General features: G+C 42.0%; 1 protein-coding gene across 3 annotated transcripts in view; it reads left to right on the top strand.

The window, feature by feature from the left end:
- Positions 1-23,437, top strand: part of ALDH7A1 (aldehyde dehydrogenase 7 family member A1) — a 45,843-nt gene extending 22,406 nt beyond the window's left edge. Inside the window, exons 10-19 of one of the 3 annotated variants that reach the window (XM_066274230.1) lie at positions 2,755-2,796; positions 5,704-5,798; positions 8,558-8,642; positions 10,070-10,176; positions 12,516-12,632; positions 14,079-14,176; positions 14,394-14,467; positions 18,620-18,695; positions 20,282-20,338; positions 23,224-23,437. In XM_066274230.1, coding sequence (XP_066130327.1) covers positions 2,755-2,796; positions 5,704-5,798; positions 8,558-8,642; positions 10,070-10,176; positions 12,516-12,632; positions 14,079-14,176; positions 14,394-14,467; positions 18,620-18,695; positions 20,282-20,336 — 749 coding nt within the window. In that variant the 3' untranslated portion in view covers positions 20,337-20,338; positions 23,224-23,437. Of the gene's footprint in view, positions 1-2,754; positions 2,797-5,703; positions 5,799-8,557; positions 8,643-10,069; positions 10,177-12,515; positions 12,633-14,078; positions 14,177-14,393; positions 14,468-18,619; positions 18,696-20,281; positions 20,456-21,256; positions 21,999-23,223 lie in introns of those variants that run through there. The other 2 variants (XM_066274231.1, XM_066274229.1) reach the window with 2 other exon arrangements.
- Positions 23,438-23,665: the final 228 nt, after the last annotated feature.

The raw sequence follows: 23,665 nt of genomic DNA, 5'->3' as shown, positions 1-23,665 counted from the left end.
AGTTTGTTCTCTCTTAAGCAGTACTATTAATAGGATTATATGATAATTTTTACAGAAGGTATCTGCCTGTCTTGATACAGGTGCTTTTCATGGTGGGGGTTGGCTGTAGGAGAGTGGTTAGGGAACAGTTAAGGAATTGGAAGGATTTAGGAAGTACAGGTCCCTTCTCTTTTGCCACAAAGCACGTGAAATCAGGCAGGGGGAGCTGACATTAGGTGTAGATCTTCTGTTTGCCTCCCCCTTTTTTTGCCATCTAATATAGTGCTCTGCTGTAGCCAGCAAACTGTCATTAAATCAGTGCTTGCAGCAGAGACTAGAGCTGATGTAGCACTCAGTGCTGGTAATAACAGCCCTACCTCCTTATAATTAACATTTATCTGATGCTTAACTGTTTTAGAGTGGTGGAAGTGGGAACGCACTTTTCCTGCTGTCGCAAATAAATAAAAGTTCTTTTTATAGAAGTTGATTTTAAAGTGCATTTAAGGAAAAATAAATGTATATTCAAAAGATGTAGTAAACACAGCTCTCAAATTGAGGCATATACATTTCAAATCTTTATGCTGAGAAGAGTAAGGTTGGAATGGCATCCATAGCCTGCTGTGTAACTTGCCTGGAATGTACGCTGGCAGTGCAGATAGTGGCCTTACTATTCACACCCTTTGGCCCTGACCTAAGTAGGTAAGAGGTAGATATTCAACAGTCAATCTATTCAACACTAGAGAAGTAGTTAAATCAAGTTTGGTTCATCTTCATGATGGACACTCTACAGCGATTTTTTTTTAATAGTTTCTAATAATTTAAGGAGAAGATATGAGATATGAATCAGAAAATAAAGCAAAGTTAATTAGGTATAAAATCTCAACTAAATATAAATTTACAGGAAAAAGAGTGGAAGGCACTATACCAAAGTATATATAAAGTTCATCATGACCTATGGGCCATAGCCTTTTGCCTGCTTGATACATTTTGATCATTAAAAAATTTCTACAATGAGCTTATAATTTTAAAACTTTTTTATTGTGGTTAAATATATACAAATTTATCATTTTCACCATTTTTAAGTGTGCAGTTCAATGACATTAAGTGTATTTATCTCGTTGTGTGACCATTACCAACATCCACCTCCAGAACTTCTTTGTCTTCCCAACTGAAACTGTCCCCATTAAAAACGAACGCCCCGTTTCTGCTTTCCCCAGCCCCTTGGCAACTACGATTCTACTTTCTGTCTCTGTGGATTTGACTATACTTGGAAGCTCATATAAGTAGGATCACACAATATTTTTCCTTTTGTGACTGGCTTATGTCACTTAACATAATGTCTTCAGGATTCATCCATGTTGTAGCATGTGTCAGAATTTCCATTTTTTAAAAGCTTGAATATTTCATTATATATATATATATATATATATATATATATATATAATTTTTTATTGATCCACCAGTGGACCCTTGGGTTGCTTCCACATTTAGCTGTTGCGAATACTGTGAACGTGGGTGTACAAACATCTGTTCAAGTCCCTGTCTTTACTTTTCATGATGTTGCTAGATCAAGAATATGGTAATTCTGTGTTTAATTTCTTGGATTTTCCATAGTGGCTACACCATTTACACTATTGGGAATTTTTTGGACACAACATCAAACTTAGAAAAATTATAAGACACACAAGTCATTTCTTTATACCCAGATTCACCAATTGCTTACATTTTGTCCCACTTGCTTTATCATTTTTCTTTCTCCAGAAACACACACACACATTGTGGTTGCATATTATTTTTGAACTATCTGGAGAAAGTTGAAGACCTTGTGTTCCTTTACCATGAAATATTTCACTGTATTTCCTAAGAACAAGTACATTCTGCAATATAACCTAGTACAATTATTAAAATCAGGAATTTTTTTTTGTGTGTGTGTGTGTGACAGAGAGAGGGACAGACAGACAGGAAGGGAGAGAGATGAGAAGCATTGATTCTTTGTTGTGGCACCTTAGTTATTCATTGATTGCTTTCTTATATGTGCCTTGACCACAGGGCTACAACAGAGTGGGTGACCCCTTGCTTAAGCCAGCGACCTTGGGTTCAAGCTGGTGAGCCTTGCTCAAACCAAATGGACTCACACTCAAGCCAGTGACTTTGGGGTTTCGAACTTGGGTCCTCTGCATCCCAGTCCGACGCTCTATCCACTGCGCCACCACCTGGTCAGGCTAAAATCAGGAAATTTGACATTGATTCAGTGCTCATGCTATATATATATATATATATATTTTTTTTTTTTTGTATTTTTCTGAAGTTGGAAACTGGGAGGCAGTCAGACTCCTGCATGCGCCTGACCAGGATCCACCCAGCATGCCCACCAGGGGGCGATGCTCTGCCCATCTGGGGCGTCGCTCTGTTGCAACCAGAGCCGTTCTAGCGCCTGAGGCAGAGGCCACAGAGCCATCCTCAGTGCCCAGGTCAACTTTGCTCCAATGGAGCCTCGGCTGCGGGAGGGGAAGAGAGAGACAGAGAGGAAGGAGGGGGGGGAGGGGTGGAGAAGCAGATGGGCGCTTCTCCTGTGTGCCCTGGCCTGGAATCAAACCCGGGACTCCTGCACGCCAGGCCGACGCTCTACCACTGAGCCAACCTGCCAAGGCGCTCATGCTATATTTTAAATCGGAAAGTAAAACATAATTAGGATAAGGTTATGATTTGAGGCCATCTGTTAGTGCACATTAAATACGAAACTAGGCATTAATTTGTGTTTATATGTTTTTACAGGGAGAAGTTTGTTAGAACTTGGAGGAAATAATGCCATTATTGGTAAGGATGCCCTGTGTTTTTGTTTTGTTTTCTGTCCTGAGTATATAGAATCTGTTTAGGAGCTCTGTTCTATGTTGTCCATGCCTAAGGCCTAGTTCACATGCTTAGGAATTTTAGTTATGAGACAGGACACAGTGGTTTGAAGGCAGAGATAACTAGGAAGGAAAGGTTACATTTTTGAAAAATGTAACCTGGGTTTAGGACCTTTGTATGAGACTTCCTAATGTGGCTTTGTTTCTTATTTTTCCTTCTCCTATTTTCTGAAAACTGGCCACATGTCTAGAATAAATAAGTAACTCTTATGTGACTTGCTGATTACATTAGATTTCAAAAACATTAGCTTGTCCTTAATGAAATATTTAGTGCTTTTATAACTGAGAAGGAATGCTTCCTTAAGGCATTTCAATCACTTTATAGATAGACTTGGACATTACTTAATTCTGTTTTTCAATTATCTGACACAAAAGGGAATAGTCTACCAGTGTAACTGGATAATGTAGGTTGAGATTTAATAATAAAAGTACCGCTTTTGTGAATAAAAAAGCAAAACTTGGCCCTGGCCGGTTGGCTCAGCGGTAGAGCGTCGGCCTGGCGTGCAGAAGTCCTGGGTTCGATTCCCGGCCAGGGCACACAGGAGAGGCGCCCATCTGCTTCTCCACCCCTCCCCCTCTCCTTCCTCTCTGTCTCTCTCTTCCCCTCCCGCAGCCGAGGCTCCATTGGAGCAAAGTTGGCCCGGGCGCTGGGGATGGCTCTTTGGCCTCTGCCTCAGACGCTAGAATGGCTCTGGATGCAACAGAGTGACACCCCAGATGGGCAGAACATCGCCCCGTGGTGGGCATGCCGGGTGGGTCCCGGTCGGGCGCATATGGGAGTCTATCTGACTGCCTCCCCGTTTCCAGCTTCGGAAAAATGAAAAAAAAAAAAAGGCAAAACTTGCTAATTTGTATATTGCTGTTAATCATCACGTTTAAATGCCTGTGTATTTGTGGTATACACCAGAAGTTTAAAAACTAAGTGGCAAAGGTTTGTTTGAGATGAACTTCTGATCTAAAGAGAGTTAATTAATTAATTAATTAATTTAGTTTTTACAGAGACAGAGAGTGAGTCAGAGAGAGGGATAGACAGGGACAGACAGACAGGAACGGAGAGAGATGAGAAGCATCAATCATTAGTTTTTCATTGCACGTTGCAACACCTTAGTTGTTCATTGATTGCTTTCTCACATGTGCCTTGACCGTGGGCCTTCAGCAGACCGAGTAACCCCTTGCTGGAGCCAGTGACCTTGGATTCAAGCTGGTGGGATTTTGCTCAAGCCAGATGAGCCCGCACTCAAGCTGGCGACCTCAGGGTCTCGAACCTGGGTCCTCTGCATCCCAGTCCGACACTCTATCCACTGTGCCACCGCCTGGTCAGGCTAAAGAGAGTTAATTTAAAAATCTGGTTTGCAGCCTGACCAGGATCTGTTGGACCGGGATGCAGAGGACCCAGGTTTGAGACCCCGAGGTTGCCAGCTTGAGCGCGGGCTCATCTGGCTTGAGCAAAAAAGCTCACCAGCTTGGACCCAAGGTCGCTGGCTCAAGCAAGGGGTTACTCGGTCTGCTGTAGCCCCACGGTCAAGGCACATATCAGAAAGCAATCAATGAACAACTAAGGTGTTGCAACGAAAAACTGATGATTGATGCTTCTCATCTCTCTCCGTTCCTGTCTGTCTGTCCCTATCTATCCCTCTCTCTGACTCTCTCTCTCTGTCCCTGTAAAAAAAAAAAAAAAAAAGATTAAAAGAAATAATAATAAAAATCTGGTTTGCAGTGGGTATTTGCTACGAAACTGTGCTCAGCTGTTTCGTATGCATTGTTCATTTAATGCCCACAGTAATCCTGTGAGGTAGATACCATTATGAATCTCATTTGAAGGTTGCAGTCTAAGCTTTATAGTGATTATGTGTGTGAACAGGCCAGCAAGTGATAGAACCAGCAATTGATATCCCGGCAATCAGACCCCAGAGCACTGCTCTTTCCTTAACTGCTTACTATCACCCATTTGTACCCCAGACGCTATCCCTTATGGATGAGGAAATTGAAGCTCAAAAAGGTAAAATAACACAACTAAAAAGTGGTGGAAATGGACAAGAACGCTGGTCTGTTTGATTGCACAAACCACCTTACCCATTTTAACCGGGCTAGTCTGAGAATGCTGTCAGACTGTAGAAGGGACAATTGGAGATGTAGGAGGGAATTGTGTCTGTAAATTTCTCTAAGAGATAAGAAGGAAGGAATGACAAATAATATAAATGGAAGAGTGCGTGTAATCACTTTGAGATTATTTGCTAAGTGGGGTGAAGTAATCTGGTGTAGGAGTAAAGAGCTTGAAGGGTTTCAGAGATTTGGAAACACTTTGTAGAGGGGTCACAAGAGGCATTTAAAGGCCTCAGGACAGATGCAGGTGAGAATACCGGTGTTAAAGGCAAGTCTGATGGTGGTGTTAGTGGGAAGTTTCCCATTGCTCTCTCTATGGGCCGGGGAAGCTGGCATCAAAATGGGTCATGAGGTTGAGACTGGAGGCATGTAGAGCTGACAACAAGGGTGGAGGTCTTAGAGAAGAGACCACAAGTGAGTTACAGAGGAGGCTTAGCCAGTATCAGACACTCTGAGGAATGAAAGAGGTCAGGGGAGCGAGAGCCTCCATGTGCATCTGTACTTGGGTAAAGACCCTAAGGCTCACTGCTCTATTCCCGCATCACCTCCTCTGGAAGACCAGTGGCCTCAGCAGTGTGAGCATGCTTACTGTGCAGGGAGCACTCTGATATCCTTTCACTGCAAGGAATGAAGGCATGATTTTACTCCAGTTAGCAAGTACCTTGTCTGCTTACTTCATGACACTGATGGGTGTGCGTTGTGCTTCCCTAAGCTTTTGAGGATGCGGACCTCAGCTTAGTCGTTCCGTCAGCTCTCTTTGCCGCCGTGGGGACAGCCGGCCAGAGGTGCACCACTGCGAGGCGCCTGGTGAGTGTGTCTGTATAGGCTCATGAGCTTGTCCTAGTCTTCAAACACCACCTTTAACAGATTGTACTGTTAGGAAAGTGTCGTCCAAGTACTGTTAGAAACGTGCTGTTCCTAGATGTGGTTGGCAAACAGGTGGCCCTGTGCTCTGTTCTCTGCTCCTGGCAGATGTTGCTGATCAGCCAGGGTCTCTCTGAGTGACCCTCCACCCCGAGCTAAAAGTGGTCTCAGTCTGACTGGTTGCACTAGGACTGGGTGATGAGACTATGTTCAGTCCCACACCCAGAACAGTATGGACAAGTGTTGTAGTAACATAAGGTTATAGTAATTAAATATATAGAAATATAAAACTATGGAAGATATATAAAAGTAATTAAAAGGATATTAAAAATAATTATTAAAATTAAATAAAGTTATGCCAATTGGATAGTGGCTTAGTGCCATAACTCTGTAATGTGATAAACAGACTCTGACTTTCAAGCAGAGCCCAGTTAGTATGTGTGTGAAGTTATACATAGATAAGAAGTGGTGTTATTTACATTAACTTTGTAAATTAATGAAAATAAGAACATCTGAAAAAGTGGTTTACTGTAAACATTTCAGTAGATTGACATAAAGGGGGTTCCCTGTGATGAACTCCCAAAAAGGTGGTTTGAGGTGATAATCCTGTAGATTGACCCCTGTTAGAAGGTGTTGGCCAGAAAGGGTACTAAAGCTGAGGGGCCCCCTGCTGCAGTGGTTGCCCAGACTCCAACGTTGATGTGAACTGTCTCCACGCCGCTCTGAGCTCTGACCAAAGCCAGCCTAGAGGAGCACGCCGACGGGGCCCCCTAAGCTGTATCCAGGCACGCCAAAAGGATTTGTGAGTGATAAATTGACTGTGTGATTATTGCAACTAATTTGTGTGTCGGTTGTGTCTTTCTTCTGGTGGCACTTAACAGTAGCATCCTCATAGCCGCCTCAAGAGTAGTCTCGAAGAGGCTGCCAGCCTGCTAATAAGCAGGAGTGTCCCACTGCACAGGGAAGTCAAATCAGGGACGCCTGATCGACACAGAGCTTGGGCTCTACTGGGACAACAAGGTCCAATATCACAGACGAAAACAAGCTAAATATTTGAAAAAATGCTAAAATGATTAGCTGAAAGGTAGACAGCCTTTTCTTTTTTTAAAAAAATTTTTTAATATAAAAACATTTTAAAGATTTTAATTTGGGCCTGTAAATAAAGTCTCAGATTTGACTTGATGTGACATGAAAAGCAGATAACTTTATGTAAGTGTTTTCTCTATAAATAAACAAGTAATAAGTAAATAAGGCATTAATATGAAGTGTATATAAGAGATGCTGTTTACTTTCGGCATGTATATAGTATAGCATTTGGAATGTTTCATCTTCATGCTTAGATTTGGGCTGCATTTCAATTTTGTATGAGATACATACTTGATTTTCATGACTCTCATGGTACTGAAAAACTGTACTACAACCAGACAAGTTTTGGGTAGGTACAGAATTTGGCTACATTTGCCTTTTTAAAATGATTAATATTGAGTTTTTCTCCTGTAATTAAAAAAAAATGTAGTCAGTTGAATTACAGAGGAATTGCCTTTGGTTTTTTACTCTCACCCCCAATGAGTATAAACAAATTCTTCATAAGGTTGATACAATCTAAATTGATAAAAATAAAAGATATATCAAAGTTAAGTCTTTACTTTTCTCATAAGGTTTTATATTTATTTTTTTTCCTGTATTTTATAACAAAGGAATATCTTTTCTTTGTTTTTACATTACTCAGTTGAAGTTCCCCCCCAAAAATCTAAGATACAGTATTCACAAAGTATTTATAATTTATTAAATTTATTTGCCTTAAATATTTATTACATTAATACTAAGAAGAAAATGGGTCCTTTAAAATATTATAATCTAATTACATGGCAAAATATGAAATGATATAAAAGAAGCATTTCTCTATTCAGAATTTTTACTTATCTTTTGTGTCTTAGAGCAAATATGCATATCCATGTTTTATAGTTAGTGTTAAATTAGAGGACAGTTATTAGTCATTGCCCAATCGATTTCCATAGGAACAGAACAGTTAAGTGATATGTAGAAAAATCCATTGTAGTACACCAGACATCCCAATAACTAGTTCTCATAATGTCAATGCATTTGCCGCACGGAGCCCAATTCAGAGGATGGATGGCTTGACAAGTTCTCTTCCTCCACTGGGAACATAGTGTAGAGCTCATGTCCTACCCAGAGTGAGTCCAAGGCATGTCCTCACCTGATGAAGGCCTTACTCTGGAGATTTGCTGGGCCCGAGGCTAAGAGCATATGGTTACACAGCATTAGAAGTAGGCTGACCACGTCGCAGTGGTATGTGTTTGCCATGACTCAGACAGCTACAGTGTGGGTAGGGATGCTTGAGGATTTCTGCTTCTTAAGATGCCAAATGCTCTAGAACAGAAACAGGCATAATTGATTCGTAAAGCTTAGTCAACTAGGTCCTTAAAGACTTGATAAAGACTTGTCTTATAATTTTATTCTAACATCTACTTAGAGGAAATTATTATTTTCAGGTAGTTAATATTAAAATTAGAAATTATGTAACTACAAAAATAAACATACTTCTGCTTGCATGTTTTTAGAAATCACTTTCAGAAATTATGAACTATATAGATCAGTACTATTAAGAAAATTTGTACATTGTGAACAAATTTGTACATATATTTTTGACTAGTCTCTTGCATGTTCCTTTTCTCACTTAGTTTTTACATGAAAGCATCCACGATGAAGTGGTAAGCAGACTTAAAAAGGCCTACGCACAGATCCGGGTCGGGGACCCGTGGGACTGTGAGTATCTGGTTCATTTCAGAGATGTTCCTTCTGAAAGCTGCTGTCACAAGTGCTTCTGATCTTTCCCCTTCTCCCGAGAGGACTGAGAGTATATAAAGCAGGTTGTAGGGCATTTATTATGGGAGCGGGTCCGCTCCTAGGTTAGGATCTGGAATGCCTGATGGGGGCTGGGAGGTGAGCCAGGGGCATGGTCTTTAGGTGGGATGTGCTGGATGAGCTTTTCTCTCTTCTCTGCTGTGACCCTCCTCAAAGCCACCAGCATCCCGTTTCCTAGGAGGCAGCACCATATTTGTTCATTGATTGCTTTCTCATATGTGGCTTGACCAGGGAGGCTACAGCAGACTGAGTGACCCCTTGCTCAAGCCAGCAACCTTGGGTTTCAAGGCAGTGACCTTTTGGCTCAAGCCAGCTGATCCCACACTCAAGCAGGTAACCCGGCTGTCAAGCTGGTGAGCCTGCTTGCAAGCCAGATGAGCCCATGCTCAAGCCAGTGACCTCGGGGTCTTGAACCTGGTTCCTCCCGATTCCCAGTCTGACGCCCTATCCACTGTGCCACCGCCTGGTTAGGCGCCAGAGTGATTTTTTAAAATGTAATTAGATTGGATAATTCACTCTCCTACTTTAAATACTCCAGCGATTTCTCTTTGCTCTTGGACTAAAACCTAGATTTTTTTCCTACTTCCTCTTCTGTAGGCTCCCAATCTGAGCTCTGCCCCTCCCCTCTTTCCCTTCTGACCTCCTGTGCGCCTTTGCCCCTGGGCTCCCTGAGCTCTAAGGTTTCCAACCTTCCTGCAGTGCTCCAGGGGTCCCAGGCCCGGTCTGTCCTGCCCTGCACTCTCTGCTGGGGATGCTCTTCACCTCGTCCCTCCCACAGCTGGCTTCCTGCTCCAAGGCACCTCCTCCCTGAGGCCCTCTATGTCTCCCTTCTTCCTCCTGGTCACCTTTGCTGCTCTGCCTCCTGGCAGCCACACACAGGGCAGCGTCAGCCTCTCCCCGGTACATTGCGCACCAGCTGCTTAGCCTGTGAACTTCTTAGAGAGGGCTCACACTGCGGTGAATAAACTGGTGCTGCGTTTTTAATGTAGTGCTTGGATTGATCTAAATCAGAGGTTGACAAACAGATTTGGCCTGCCACATGTCTCTGTGAAGACAGTTTATCAGCACACGGCCACACCCAGTCGTTTACATATCTGCTGCAGCTGCTTTCACCCAACAGTGGCCAAGTGCAGTAGTGGTGACAGAGACCATGTGTGTCATGCAAAATGGACTATTTACTGTCTGGCCTGTTACAGAAAAAGGTTGTGGACTCCTGTTCTAAGCTGAGAGGCTATGTGAAGGGATTGGTCTGATCATTGGGAAAACTGTTGTAATAATGAAATGATGCCATTTAGGGTACAGTGAAGAACATTGCTTTTTCCTTCCAGCTAATGTTCTTTATGGGCCACTCCACACCAAGCAGGCAGTGAGCATGTTTCTTGGAGCAGTGGAGGCAGCAAAGAAAGAAGGAGGCGCAGTGGCCTACGGTGGCAAGGTAATGCATGCTCTTACCTTGGCGGTGACAGGTGTTTACTTCTTCCTTCAGGCCTAGGGGGGCTCTGGGCCAACCGGTGAGGGGTCTTCAGATGCCGTTGTTTCTCTTCCCTCCGTTTTGTAAGAGGGAAGGAAGTGCACATTTTAAAGAGTGATGACATAAACTGCGTGGCACTCTTCTGGAAGGACACACAAGAATCTCAGAGCCATGGCTGCCTTTTTTTTTTTTTTTTTTACAGGGACAAAGAGAGGGATAGATAGGGATAGGGACAGACAGACAGGAACAGAGAGAGATGAGAAGCATCAATCATCAGTTTTTCATTGCGACACCATAGTTGTTCATTGACTGCTCTCTCACATGTGCCTTGACCGTGGGCCTTCAGCACTGAGTAAACCCTTGCTCAGGCCAGCAACCTCCAGTCCACGCTGGTGAGCTTTTGCTCAAACCAGATTATCCTGCGCTCAAGCTGGCGACCTTGGGGTCTCGAAGCTGGGTCCTCTGAATCCCAGTCCGACGCTCCATCCACTGCGCCACCGCCTGGTCAGGCAATGGCTGCCTTTAAATTGAGTCTCTAGGAATTTGTAGGGAGGGGAGAACTTTTTATGCTACAGGAGAAGACTTTGTGTTCAGAGTATCTGGAATTTGTATTTAATGGTTATTGTAATAGGATAGGTAAGACAGGGAATCAAAAAAATTGCCAGCAAAAACATTTTAATTTAGCACAGATAACTACATTTGTTTGATTCCTTACCTGTAGTCCAAGTGTTGCCTTCCTGTGCGGTAGGAATTGGTTTTCATCCTTGCATACGCCATACCAATCATGTATTAGCTACAGTTTAGTTTCACTTTCTTTGAAGTTTGCTGTGACTGAATGTCTTGCTCAGCTGTCTGAGGAATGACTCCTTCTCCCCGCTCATGTTCACGATAACCCATGTTTCATGGCACAGCGTGTGTATGGACAGGGTGTATATTTTTGTTACTTTTGTTGAGTTGTGTTTTCCTGAAACATTCAACTTACTTTTTATAGAAATGACTTTTTCCTTTGTGGGATATTTATTTACGTTATGCAATGCATTATAGGGTTGCAGTAATAAATACGCTGCCATGTCCAGGATTGGGAGTAATGCAGCTGACCCCTGGTAAACACGGCTCGGAGGGCGAGAGCAGCGTTGCACAGGTGCTGGGGCATCAGTCACCGGCTACGGCAGCTTGCCGTGGGCACCGGTGTGTGAGGGAACGAAAGGGAGAATTAGCAGAGTGGACGCGAACTAGTAATTTGGTTACGAGCAGGTAGGTTAGGATTGTCAAAACTGTGTCCTTTTGGAGCTTTTGATTTTTGTACAGTGTGTGTTAGTTTGCTATGGTTGCCATAACAAAATATCATAGACTGGATGGCTAAAACAACAGACATTTCTTTTTCCCACAGTAATGGGGGCTGGAAGTCTAAAATCAAATTGCAGTCAGGGTTGGTTTCTGAAGCCTCCATTTCTGGCATGAAGTGTCTTCACATCGCCTTTCTTCCATGCATAAAGAGAGGAGTTCCTCATTTAACTTTTTATTTTATTATTGATAGAGAAAAAGAGACAAGGAGGAAGAAAGAATAGCATTTCTTTTTCTATTTTGTTGGTCACTTTCCATATGTGCCCTAACCAGAGATTGAACCCACAACCTTGATGTTTTGGGACAATACTCTAACCAACTGAGGTAACTGTCCAGGGTGACCTCATTTAACTTTACCTCTTTAAAGGCCCTGTCTCCAAATTCAGTTACTCTGTGGGGTTAAGGTTTCAACATATGGATTTGGAGGTGGGGGATACAATGTAGTCTCTACCACAGTAGGTGTACAGTAGCTTATTTTTCAACACTACTTGGTTGTGACACATAGTACAGCTCTCTGTCCTTGGTTCCTCTTTTATTCCTATTTTATTCTGTCCAAGTTAGAGCCAATAGGAGGCAAAGAATTTTCGTTCATGATGGAAGTTACTTTGCAGAAATAATTCACCTAAAGTAGTGTTTGTTTTTTTCTCATAGACATAGGCAAAGATTGTGTCCTCCGAGCACAAGTACTAGCAAACAAAATGCTTTCTTTGTTTTTTCTTTTAAAAGATTTTATATATTGATTTTACAGAGAGAGGAGAGAGAAGGGGTGAGGAACAAGAAATATCAACTCATAATCACTTCACTTTAATTGTTTATTGATTGCTTGTCATGTGTGCCTTGGCCGGGTAAGCCCAGGATTTTGGACCGGCGACCTCAGCTTTCCAGGCTGACACTCTTTCCACTGTGCCACCACAGGCCAGCTGTGCCTTCATTGTTTTTATTTCCTTTCTCTCCTGAAGGTTATGGATCGCCCTGGGAACTACGTAGAACCAACAATTGTGACAGGTCTTGCCCATGACGCATCCATTGCACACACAGAGACTTTTGCTCCAATTCTTTATGTCTTTAAATTCAAGGTAAAAATGAGTCTGTTTCTCTTTTCTCTAGTCTAATGTTGAAATCAATGAGAAGACTAGGAAGAAAATGAAGGTGTATTAAATTGCACTCGATTTGCCTTTAGGGAGGTTTTAAAAAAAATCATTCTGAGTATAAGTTTGAAGACTGTGAATAAGATGCAATGGGATGAACACTTTAGACTATAGAGCATGTCAAGCTCCTGGCAGGGAAGCAAAGACAGAGATTATTGCGGTTGCTGGAGAATGTGGTCCTCACATCCTGTATCATCTGAGCTGTGTGAGCCAAAAATCTGGCTTCTACACAGAAGGACTAGATAACCTGATAGTCTGAGAGCTGAGTACCAGCAGACAAAATGAGAAGATATAGAGCAACGTAAAGATCCACAGTTACGATCTGTGTCAGGACAGGCTGTGGAGGTTTCAACAGATGGAGAAAATAGAGGGTCTCCTGCCCCAGCAGGAGATAGGCCCTAGCCACGCCAGAGAGAGTTTAGAGAGCAAATCAGGGTTTGATGTGCCATGATTAACAGTTGAAGAATACATAATCAGAATCTTACCTTGTTGCAATCACATGATAGCAGTTTTTAAAATCTTGCTTTAAATGGTCTATCATTGTTTCACATGTGGTGACTAGAGAGGATAAGTTTATATTTTGTAGGGCAGGGGTCCCCAAACTACGGCCCGCGGGCCACATGCGACCCCCTGAGGCCATTTATCCGGCCCCCGCTGCACTTCCGGAAGGGGCACCTCTTTCATTGGTGGTCAATGAAAGGAGTACATTAACCATCTCATTAGCCAAAAGCAGGCCCATAGTTCCCATTGAAATACTGGTCAGTTTGTTGATTTAAATTTACTTGTTCTTTATTTTAAATATTGTATTTGTTCCCATTTTGTTTTTTTACTTTAAAATAAGATATGTGCAGTGTGCATAGGGATTTGTTCATAGTTTTTTTATAGTCCGGCTCTCCAACGGTCTGAAGGACAGTGAACTGGCCCCCTGTGTAAAAAGTTTGGGAACCCCTGTTGTAGGGTGTGTTTGTGTGACTGAGCTCTTGAGCAAATAATTTAGCCACTCTGGGCTGCCATTGCCTAATTTTAAATTAGGGATAATAGAAAACCTGTGTCATAGGGTGAGGATTCAGGAACTAGACGCGTGCTAAGTGCTTAGGTCTGTGTGTGGCACATAATAAAAACTTTTTCAATACTAGATCTTACGTGTAATAGCTTGAATAGAAGAATGTACTGGAATAAAGGAAGATGGATCTTTGTTTCTTGTAGCACATTAGGGAGAAAGCCCCACAAAGGCTCTATAAGAGAAACACATGCTGACTCTGTAGTTTCCGTTTTTGCACTAAAATGATACCGGCGCATCTCATGATAGGAATTTAACACTGGTAACTGACCTGAACACTGTCATCTAACGGCTTCTCACATCTGTCCTTTTAGAATGAAGACGAAGTCTTTGCATGGAATAATGAAGTAAAACAGGGACTTTCAAGTAGCATCTTTACCAAGGATTTGGGCAGAATCTTCCGCTGGCTTGGGTATAACTTTATTTAAAAAAACCTATGTAGTCTGATTTGTGTGGTGATGAACTTTAAAAAAAGAAAACAAAGCCATCATAGTTGAACATCCATTTTTTGGGCATTGAGAGTACTAGAGGTTTTGTTTGGATTTTTAATTTATTTTTGTTTTTATTTTTATTACTCTTTTTTACTTTCCTGTACATCGCGCTCACCATCCCTCCCTTCTTACGCATAGACCGAAAGGATCAGACTGTGGCATTGTCAACGTCAATATTCCAACGAGCGGCGCGGAGATTGGCGGTGCCTTTGGTATGTAGAGAGTCGTTTCTCCTCTTCCACGTGGGCAGTGCGTCAGTCCGTTAGGGCTACTGCAGCAAAATACCACGGAGCAGGGGGCTGACACAACAGAAATTAATTTTCTCACAGTTCTGGAAGCTGGAGGTCTAAGATCAAGGTGTTGGCAGGTCTGGTTTCCCCTAAGGTTTTTCTCTTCCTGGCTGGCAGATGCCACCTTCCTCCTGTGTCCTCACATGGCCTTTTTTCTGTGCACACGTCCCTGGTGTGTCTTCTTCTAAAGACACTGGTCATGTTGGCTTAGGGCCTTACCTTTACGACTTCATTGAACCTTAATTACCTAACTTCAGGACGCTAATGCCCAATATAGCTCCATTCTTTTTTTTTTTTTTTTTCATTTTTCTGAAGCTGGAAACAGGGAGAGACAGTCAGACAGACTCCCGCATGCGCCCGACCGGGATCCACCCGGCACGCCCACCAGGGGCGACGCTCTGCCCATCCTGGGCGTGGCCATGTTGCGACCAGAGCCACTCTAGCGCCTGGGGCAGAGGCCACAGAGCCATCCCCAGCGCCCGGGCCATCTTTGCTCCAATGGAGCCTTGGCTGCGGGAGGGGAAGAGAGAGACAGAGAGGAAAGTGCTGCGGAGGGGTGGAGAAGCAAATGGGCGCTTCTCCTGTGTGCCCTGGCCGGGAATCGAACCCGGGTCCTCCGCACGCTAGGCCGACGCTCTACCGCTGAGCCAACCGGCCAGGGCCTTATAGCTCCATTCTGAGTTATTGGAGGTTAGGGCTTCACCATGTTCCTGGGGTGGGGGCGCAGGGAGCGGGGGGCAGTTCAGTTTACAACGGGCAGTAAAGGAGAAGCAGTGCAGTAAGTAGTAGCTTTTAGAAAAGCGTGCCCGAGACACCGAAACGACAGTCTTGTCTGGTCTGACACTCCGGAGGGCGCGGGGGCTCCACATTCAGTTACTCGCAGGTGCAGCATCGCACTCCAGCGGGCCCTTCCCCCAGCACGTGTGGGCCCCCGAAACGTGGCGTCTGATTTCTGGGGAGAGGGTTCAAGACCCAAAGAAGGTTAAGAACCCCTGCTTTAAAGCCAGAAAATTTCACGTGAAAAATTCTAGATTTTACTGGCAAGGTGGGCATAGTAAATGTTAAACGTTATCTTTCATCTTGATAAAGTATTATGTTGTTTCTTTTCACTGAGCCCTGTTTCTGTTTTCTTTTTATATGCTTTGAGTTCTTAGTGCTTAAATTTAGTAATAGCAATAATTTAAAAAGAAAACAAACTCTTCTCAACAATGTTTTACTTAATGAAAATCGTCTGCAGTATCATAAAAAAACCAGATTGCCTTTAAGTATATATAGAAGTGAAACAAATATTTATTACTACTTGTAAAAGTTTAAATCATTCTTTCATATATTTTAAACCAAACAGCAACTTCATAATTCATAATTACTTTTTGGTGTGCAGATTTTGCCAAAAGTTCTTTCAGTTTGGCCTATCACACTTGTCCTCCATTACTTTGTGGCCTTGAATGTGTCTGTCTGTCCTTCTGTTACCCTTTATTTATTTTAATATTTTTATTAATTTTAGAGGAGAGAGAGAGAAGAGGTGGGGAAGGGATGGGAAGCATCAACTCGGAGTAGTTGCTTGTGGTCTGTGCTTTGACCGGGCAAACCTGTGGTTTTGAACTAGGGACCTCAGCATTTTGGGCCGATGCTTTGTCCACTGTGCCATCACAGGTCAGGCCTTCTGTAGTCCTTTAATCCCTGTGCAAACCTAGGCCTTCTCTCTCCAATTGACTCTTCAGGTCAGCCCTCACAGTTATTTTTTAAAAAATGTTTTAAAGTCTTATTTACTTATTTATTTTTAAGTGAGAAGAAGGGGAGACAGAGAGACAGACTCCCACATGTGCCCTGATCGGGAGCAAACTCCTATAAGGCTGCCATGCTCTGCCCACCTGGGGCCATTGCTTGGCATCCAAGCTATTTTTAACATTTGAGGCAGAAGCTCCACGAAGCCATCCTCAGTGCCGGGTGCCAACTCCTTGGAACCAATTGAGCCATGGCTACATGAGGAGAAGAGAGATAGAGAGAAAGGGGAGGGAGAGGGGTAGAAAAGCAGATCGTCTCTTCTCCTGTGTGCCCAGACCAGGGTTCAAACCTGGGACATCCACATGCCGGCCAAGATGCTCTACCACTGAGCAAACCAGCCATGGCCTTTTTTTAATTTAGAAAATTAAATTTAATGTGGTGACATTGATCAATAAGAGTATATAGGTTTCAAGTAAACATTTCTGTGGCATTTGAACGATTGATTGTATAAAGACTTGCAATGGAAAAAGTAGTTCTGCCCACAGTTTCCTCTTCTTTCCCAGAGCAACCCCTTTGAGATTCCTACTAAAAGAAAGAAGTAAATGTACCTATGAATTGACTTCAATTTTCTAAATAGTGTGCTTTAACTGTACTTGTTCAGACATTATATGCTAATCCTCTGTTTTAGGCTAGGTTAACCTTCTTAAGTCCTCTCCCTCCTTCCCTGTAAGGGATGTGACATTGTAGGGCATCAGGTCCAGAGGAAACAAGGTACGAGCTTCTAAGAGTCTTCTCCAGTGGAGGCACAAACGATGTACTTAATTCTTCCAGCAGTGGATTGTGACAACATATGTTGTCTGCCAGGGGCGCTCACTAGGGGCTCCGCACACAAGGCTTTTACCGGGGGCTGGTCACGGGCCACCCTCTGCCTACCACAAACCAAAAGTTCCAGAAGGAAAGCAGGTGTTCAACATAAACCACACTGTACAGAAAGAGTGTAGGCTCAGTGGGACTCCTTGATCATTTAGGGAACGTTTTCTATCAGTGTAGGGAGCTGTGAGCAGCCTAGCGACAACCAAGCAGATGCCAGCGACAACCAAGCAGACCTGCTGTACCTTTCCTGAAGTTCTGTAATAATTTTTCCTCAGACTTTTAAAGCTGATTTTTATTATGTGTATTTGTCTTCTGGTTTCTAGTATTGTGGTTGAAAAAGCCGAAATCCACATTGATTTCTGACCATTTTTTTCCTTGTTTCAAAAAATATTGATTCTATTATTTATGTCTGATTTCTGAAATTTCACAGGTTTATGCCCCAGTGGGACATCTTTGTAAAATGATTTGTTGGACAGTCAGTGGGCCAGTGATTGGCCTTAGAATATTGGAACATGTAGCTTTTAGTTCTAATTTTGCTCTGGTAGTGTTTCTTTTGACAATTTTTGCCTTTTAATTTTCTCTATTTTAATTTCTTGAACTTCTGTTATTTTAAATATTTCTTGAAAAATTTGTTGTGTTTTTCTCCTATTTTCCATCTCTTTATTCGTTTTATATAGGTGATTTCTTCAAATTTTCCTTCTAATCCTTCGATTAAGTGTTTTCTCCTCTGCTATTATATATTAAGAACAACACCAAGACTTATTCTTATGCTTTGCTGGCACACTTTTAAATGGTGTCCTTTCCTTGTTTTATGGAGTCATTATCTACTTATAACCTCCCTAAAGATATTAATTTGCCATTTAAAATATTTTATAAAAGCAGTTATGTGTATTGTAGGAAATTACATATAGTTAAGCATTAATGAGAAAATAAAATTTTATTTCCACTCTCCAGAGGTTTTCATTCTTAACTAAACCTTTGTCTAGTGGTAAGGCAGTTTTAAGGTTTTCTTCTTCCTGACACATTTCTGTTTCCTCTTAATTTCTTCTATTTTCCTCTTAGTTCCTTCATTTTGTGTGTGTCTATTGTGATCTCTGCCTTTCATTTATCTGTTTGCTAAATAAAAGTAATGAACCTGACCTGTGGTGGCGCAGTGGATAAAGCGTCAACCTGGAAACGCTGAGGTCGCAGGTTCAGAACCCTGGGCTTGCCTGGTCAAGGCACATACAGGAGTTGATGCTTCTTGCTCCTCCCCCTTTCTCTCTTTCTCTCTCTAAAATGAATAAATAAAATCTAATAAATAAATAAAAGTAAAGGAATTAAACAAATACATGTCAAGGGCTACAGGTAGAGGTGCCGGCCAGGTCGCCCTGGTCCCCTTTTGGAATCTTCGTTTCGGTGGTGCCGAGCAGAAGCCGGTGCAGAGAGAACAGCCCGAGCGAGCGGTGAGGCGTGAGCTCTCCTGTGTTTCTCTAGGAGGAGAAAAGCACACTGGCGGGGGCAGGGAGTCTGGCAGCGACGCCTGGAAGCAGTACATGAGAAGATCCACTTGGTAAGTACGGGCTTTGAGAGTGCGGTCCGGGCTGGGCGCTGTTGCAGCGTGCTTTTGTTTACACTCTTCTACTTTCTGCTCCATCCTTATCCCTTTTCATTTCACTTCATTTTTCTAATGTTCCAAGCTCTCCCGTTCCAGAGCATCTATTTTTGTACTGTTTTCTTTCTCCTTTTCTTGTCCAGCCTCAGCCAGCTCCCAGCGCTCAGCTGGGAGACCATCCCGTTGGTTTCTATCTAGAAACCATGTAGGAGCAGGACGCTGTGGGGAGGTGTCCACCAGCAGGACAAAGTGGAAGTAGCTGTCCTTTCCGAGTGTTCTCCTGGGGCACAGTTACCACCTTTGCTGACTGTAGAAGCAGGAGGAGGCTGGGGGCCGGGCTAGCAAGCGGGCACATGCCAGCTCTCAGAAAATCGAGCACAGCCCTTGAAAGTTGGATTAGCACATGGGTAGCTAGCTGGTGAGGGACCCAGCTTCTGGGAGAGTTGGATTAGGAGTTGTTGCTTTTAAAGGTATTCAACCTTTCCTCCCCTTTGAGTAGAAAATAGCTTTATCCAAGTACAATAAAACAGCGTGTGGGGTCAGGCCCATGTGGTGTTAGGCTGTAGAGAGAACACAGGGTGAGGGACCAAGGACACCCATCCTCACCGCATTTACTGCTGCTACTGGTTCTGTAACCTCAGGTGCTTTCTCAACCTTGGCTCCTTGTAGCCTTAGTGACTTTCTGTCTGTCGGGAATTGCCGAAGTGCTTTCCGCTGTGGCTTGCTAAGTCTCAAACACATGCACACTCTTCGCCTGATTCCTGTTCATTGAAGTCACTTATGTTCCTTTTACTTTTCTTGTGCACTTGAGGTCTAGAGTAGAAAACATTTAGCTGTGGCCTTTTGGGAACCCATTTAATAGGACATCTTTCCTCTAAGGTGAAAAATGAGACGATTAGCAGACAATTGACTAACAGAAGTTTTTATTTTCTAAATTATTATAGTTCTTATTTTCTATCAAAATGGGAATATCTGTGTTTTCCCTGCTAATTCAGTACAAGTTACCGAGAGATATAAAGAAGATTGTTATTGCCTCATAGTGTTGTGCCCTGAAGAATAGGAATAACACGTATGCTGTGTATATTTCCAGATTTCATGTTTCACTGTTTTTTTCTTTTATGAAACAGGATCTATCATTTTGTGTCCTAATTTTTTTCTTCACCAGTTTGTAACTTGGACAGTTTATCTAGTTAATAAACTTCTAACAAAAATTAGGGGCTCAGGGACGTGCAGATACTCCATCCAATACTTTCAGCCTTTTGTATAGTGCATTTTCACTAATGAAATAAAAGTTGATTTTGCAACTCATTTGCATAATTAAACAACTTGCTTTGACTTGTCATTTGCTTTTATGATATTCCTGTTTAATAAAAGAAAATCAACTGCTTTTTTTATCGCTTCATATTCATTTTGAAATATCCCCTAATTTTTGTGAGTGGTATATATACAGATTATATACAGATGTACATTTTTAATAGTATAAAAATATTCTATTTTATGTTTGTACTATTCTTCATTTAATTTTGTTTGTTTTTTCTTCCTAGTACCATCAATTACAGTAAGGACCTTCCTCTGGCCCAAGGAATCAAGTTTCAGTAAAGGTGCTTTAAATTGACATTATTTCAAGTCTTTTAGATATTCTTGCAGCTCTTTCTTTTGAAGAAGACAAAGAAACTTCAGATTTTTCTTGAATAAATGCATCATTTTGAATATGACAAGTGGTTAATCCTTTATATCCCCAAGGTCTTCACTAAATCCAGAGACTCATTTTTAAAAAAAATAAAAATTGTCATGGCATAGCCATATTTAGTAAGAGGTAGAAAAATAGATTTTTATGTTACTAGTAGTTACTAATTTTTTTTAATGTTTATGATATAATTTAGAAAAAATAGTACATGCCATTGTAGGAATTTGGGAAAACATAGAACATAATAGAGAAGAAAACCAAAATCTTTTCAGTAGAAGCAGGAACATCTCTTGAGCAAGTAAAGAATTCTCTGGTGAGCGTTGATTCACATTACCGTCTTCCAGCCTGCACTGGACAGGGTGTGATTGAAAGGGAGTATATCCCTTATACAGGGGGCCATAGTGCAGTATCTGTGGAATGACTTGCTCTGTTAAAAATGACTAAGACACTAATCACTATCCTGACTTCTCTTGTTCACGGTGTCTTGTGACACTGCAGAAAAAGCTTGTGGGGAGGATGTAGATATTATTCCTGCCATGGAATCTGCTCGTGCAGAATTCTGTAGAAAGTGCATCTGGATTTCTTATGCAGCCTTAGGCCATTGTCTTTAGCTGTGAGGCTTCTACAGTTGCCCTTGGGTTTGTTCTTGGAGAATAACCACAATGTGTGTGGCAGCATGTGTCAGAGTGAGCTCAGCAAAGTTCACTTTCTCTTTGCTGAGAGTCTGCTTCCGTGTCTTGAGAAGCTTCCCAGGAGCCTTTAGAGTGTTCAGCCCAGAGTCCCTGTGGATCTCAGACAGGCTTGTGCTGCAGTTCTCCTGTCTTCCTGGCAGTGTACGTGCCCGGGATGGGCAGCAGCCGCCACCCTCTGGACTCCTGCCTTTGAAGATGACATTTACAGATGACCTGATGCATCAGGATGTGTGGAGAGATGTCCATAACTGGCAAAGAGTTTGGGATTGTTATGACAGAGAAGCAAGCAAATGAAAAAATTAAGCAATTATAAATTTATCAGGGAAGGAAAAGTGTATTATGTTCCAGTGCTCAGTGTGACTAGTGTTCACCTAGGTATATTGTTGTTGGCCTTTAATATTAAGACTAGCTCACTTTTCAATTCATGTGTTGAGTTCATCTCTGTTTTTAAGGTTTGAATCTGCTTGGTGAAGTACTCATTTTGATCATTAATTTGTTTTCTGAACTCATCAAATTGCCTATTACTGTTTCCTCACATCTCATTATTTTCAGAGCTTATATTTTGAATTCTTTATCATTTATCCAAGGTTTCCATGTGATTGAGATTGCTTTCTGGAAATTTTCCATTTTCTTTCTGAGCTATGTCTCTTTCTTGTGTAGCCATGATATTAGTGTTCTTATGCCTTGACAGCATTTGAGAGTGGTATTATTAAGAAATCAAACAAAAAACAACTACAAAAAAGTAAAAAATACAATAAAAATAAAAAATATAAAAATTAAAAAAAAATAAAAGAAACACAAAAAGAACAAAAACAATAATCAAAAACAAAACACCCACAAAAAATAGAGATTAAAGTAAAATAAAATTCAAAAGAAAAAAAATTTAGTTCGAGAGTTTTATCTGTTTTTTTTTTTTTTTTCCAGTTGGTAGTGCTGAATTACAAGTTTTAGCTTGGAAATTTTCAGGCTGACCTCTACTAAGATGTTGCTGTTCAATAATGGAGGCAGGGCAGCAATTGTGGCGATGGGTGGGGTGTGTTGGGAAGGCTTTACTGCTTGAGCAATGGTGATCTCAGGCCACTGGGCACTCCTTACCATGTCTCAACAGACTGGGAATCAGACACAGAGCACGTCTGTTCTTCATGGGAAGAATGACCCTGTAGAACTAGCTGTGGGGTGTCTCTCCCACTCTCCGTACCCTGTGTGGGAGGGAGATGGGATCTGGGAGGCTGGGAGGACACTTTGTTTTTCTCCGTCTGTGTTGATGTTGAGTGTAGTCTGCTGGCAGACCTGGGGAATGCTGGCAGTGACCCCTCATTCTGCTGATGCTGTGGTTTAGTATCTCCCCAAGTGCCCCCCGATCTCCACTCCTCCCCGCAGAAGAAGACCCAGTCACTTCGGGTTTCTTTCCTCTGGAGCCCCAATGGACCAAAACCCCAAAAGTGCATTTTTCTCCTCTTTAGAGCCTGGTTGAGTGCATCTTCTGCCTTGTTTCTCAATCCTTCTCACCTTTGGTCAATTCCATGGTGTTCTTTTCAGGCAGGCCTGCGAGCCCAGCGTGGGTTCCTTCCCTACATTACAGCTGTTCCACTGTTGAACTTGTAAGGGGAAAGATCAAGGGTATCTCACACTGCCAATGCTCAGATCATCTTCAACTCACAACGTACTTTCAGTATAAATGGTTGCTTAGGAACATTATGCAATTTGGGTATTTAGTTTAAAAACCTTGCTACTTTTATTGTGTGTGTGTGTGTGTGTGTGTGTGTGTGTGTGTGTGTGTGTGTGTGTGATAGAGTTAAGTATTCTAGGCCCATCTTATTAACTGACTGAAATACTGCCTGAAGAAAGTAAAGCACTATTTAAAACATATTTAGAAATCATTTAATAATACACCATTTTTGTTTTGTGAAATTGTAAGATTATTATTTTTATTTAATTACAGTTGGCATACAATATTATGTTACTTTCAGATGTACGTAAGAGATTATTTATAGTTAAAATATTTTATACTTTCCCCCCAAGCATATTATTTTTAAACAAGTGCTCCAAAATATAAGCTGTATCAGTGTTTCAATTAAAAATTTTTATATTTATAATTTCTCTCCAGTTAGGTAATTAAGGAGGCTCTCCATCTTCCTGTGTATCTACCAAAGCCGTGTGTCCAATGTGGAATCATTAACCTCCAGTACGTGGTTGGAGGGCATGACTGGCAGCTCTAATCTTAGGTGTAGAAGTCAGGTTAAACTGGTTCTGGAAGATTTGAAACTAATAATTTTTTTTTACATATTTCTAGTAACAACAAGCATATTTTTGTCCAAATGTTTATTAAAAAGGTTTGCCTTTAAATTGGTTCTCTTTGTTTTTTGTTCTTTGACCTAACAAATGCAAGTTACTCATTAGTATTTTCAACCACAAAAGTTAAAATGTGTATTGGCATATGTTATTTCTGGCCATGTATTTTGAGAAGCTAGGAGTCCTGTACTGCTGAGTACTAGTCATACTGAGCCCCGCTGACTGTCCTGCCCCTCCCTACCTGCCTCTGGTGGTGT

Source organism: Saccopteryx bilineata, chromosome 4 (assembly GCF_036850765.1).
Source record: "Saccopteryx bilineata isolate mSacBil1 chromosome 4, mSacBil1_pri_phased_curated, whole genome shotgun sequence".
NCBI classification, from domain to species: Eukaryota; Metazoa; Chordata; class Mammalia; order Chiroptera; family Emballonuridae; genus Saccopteryx; species Saccopteryx bilineata.
This window is presented reverse-complemented; position numbering and strand designations above follow the sequence as displayed.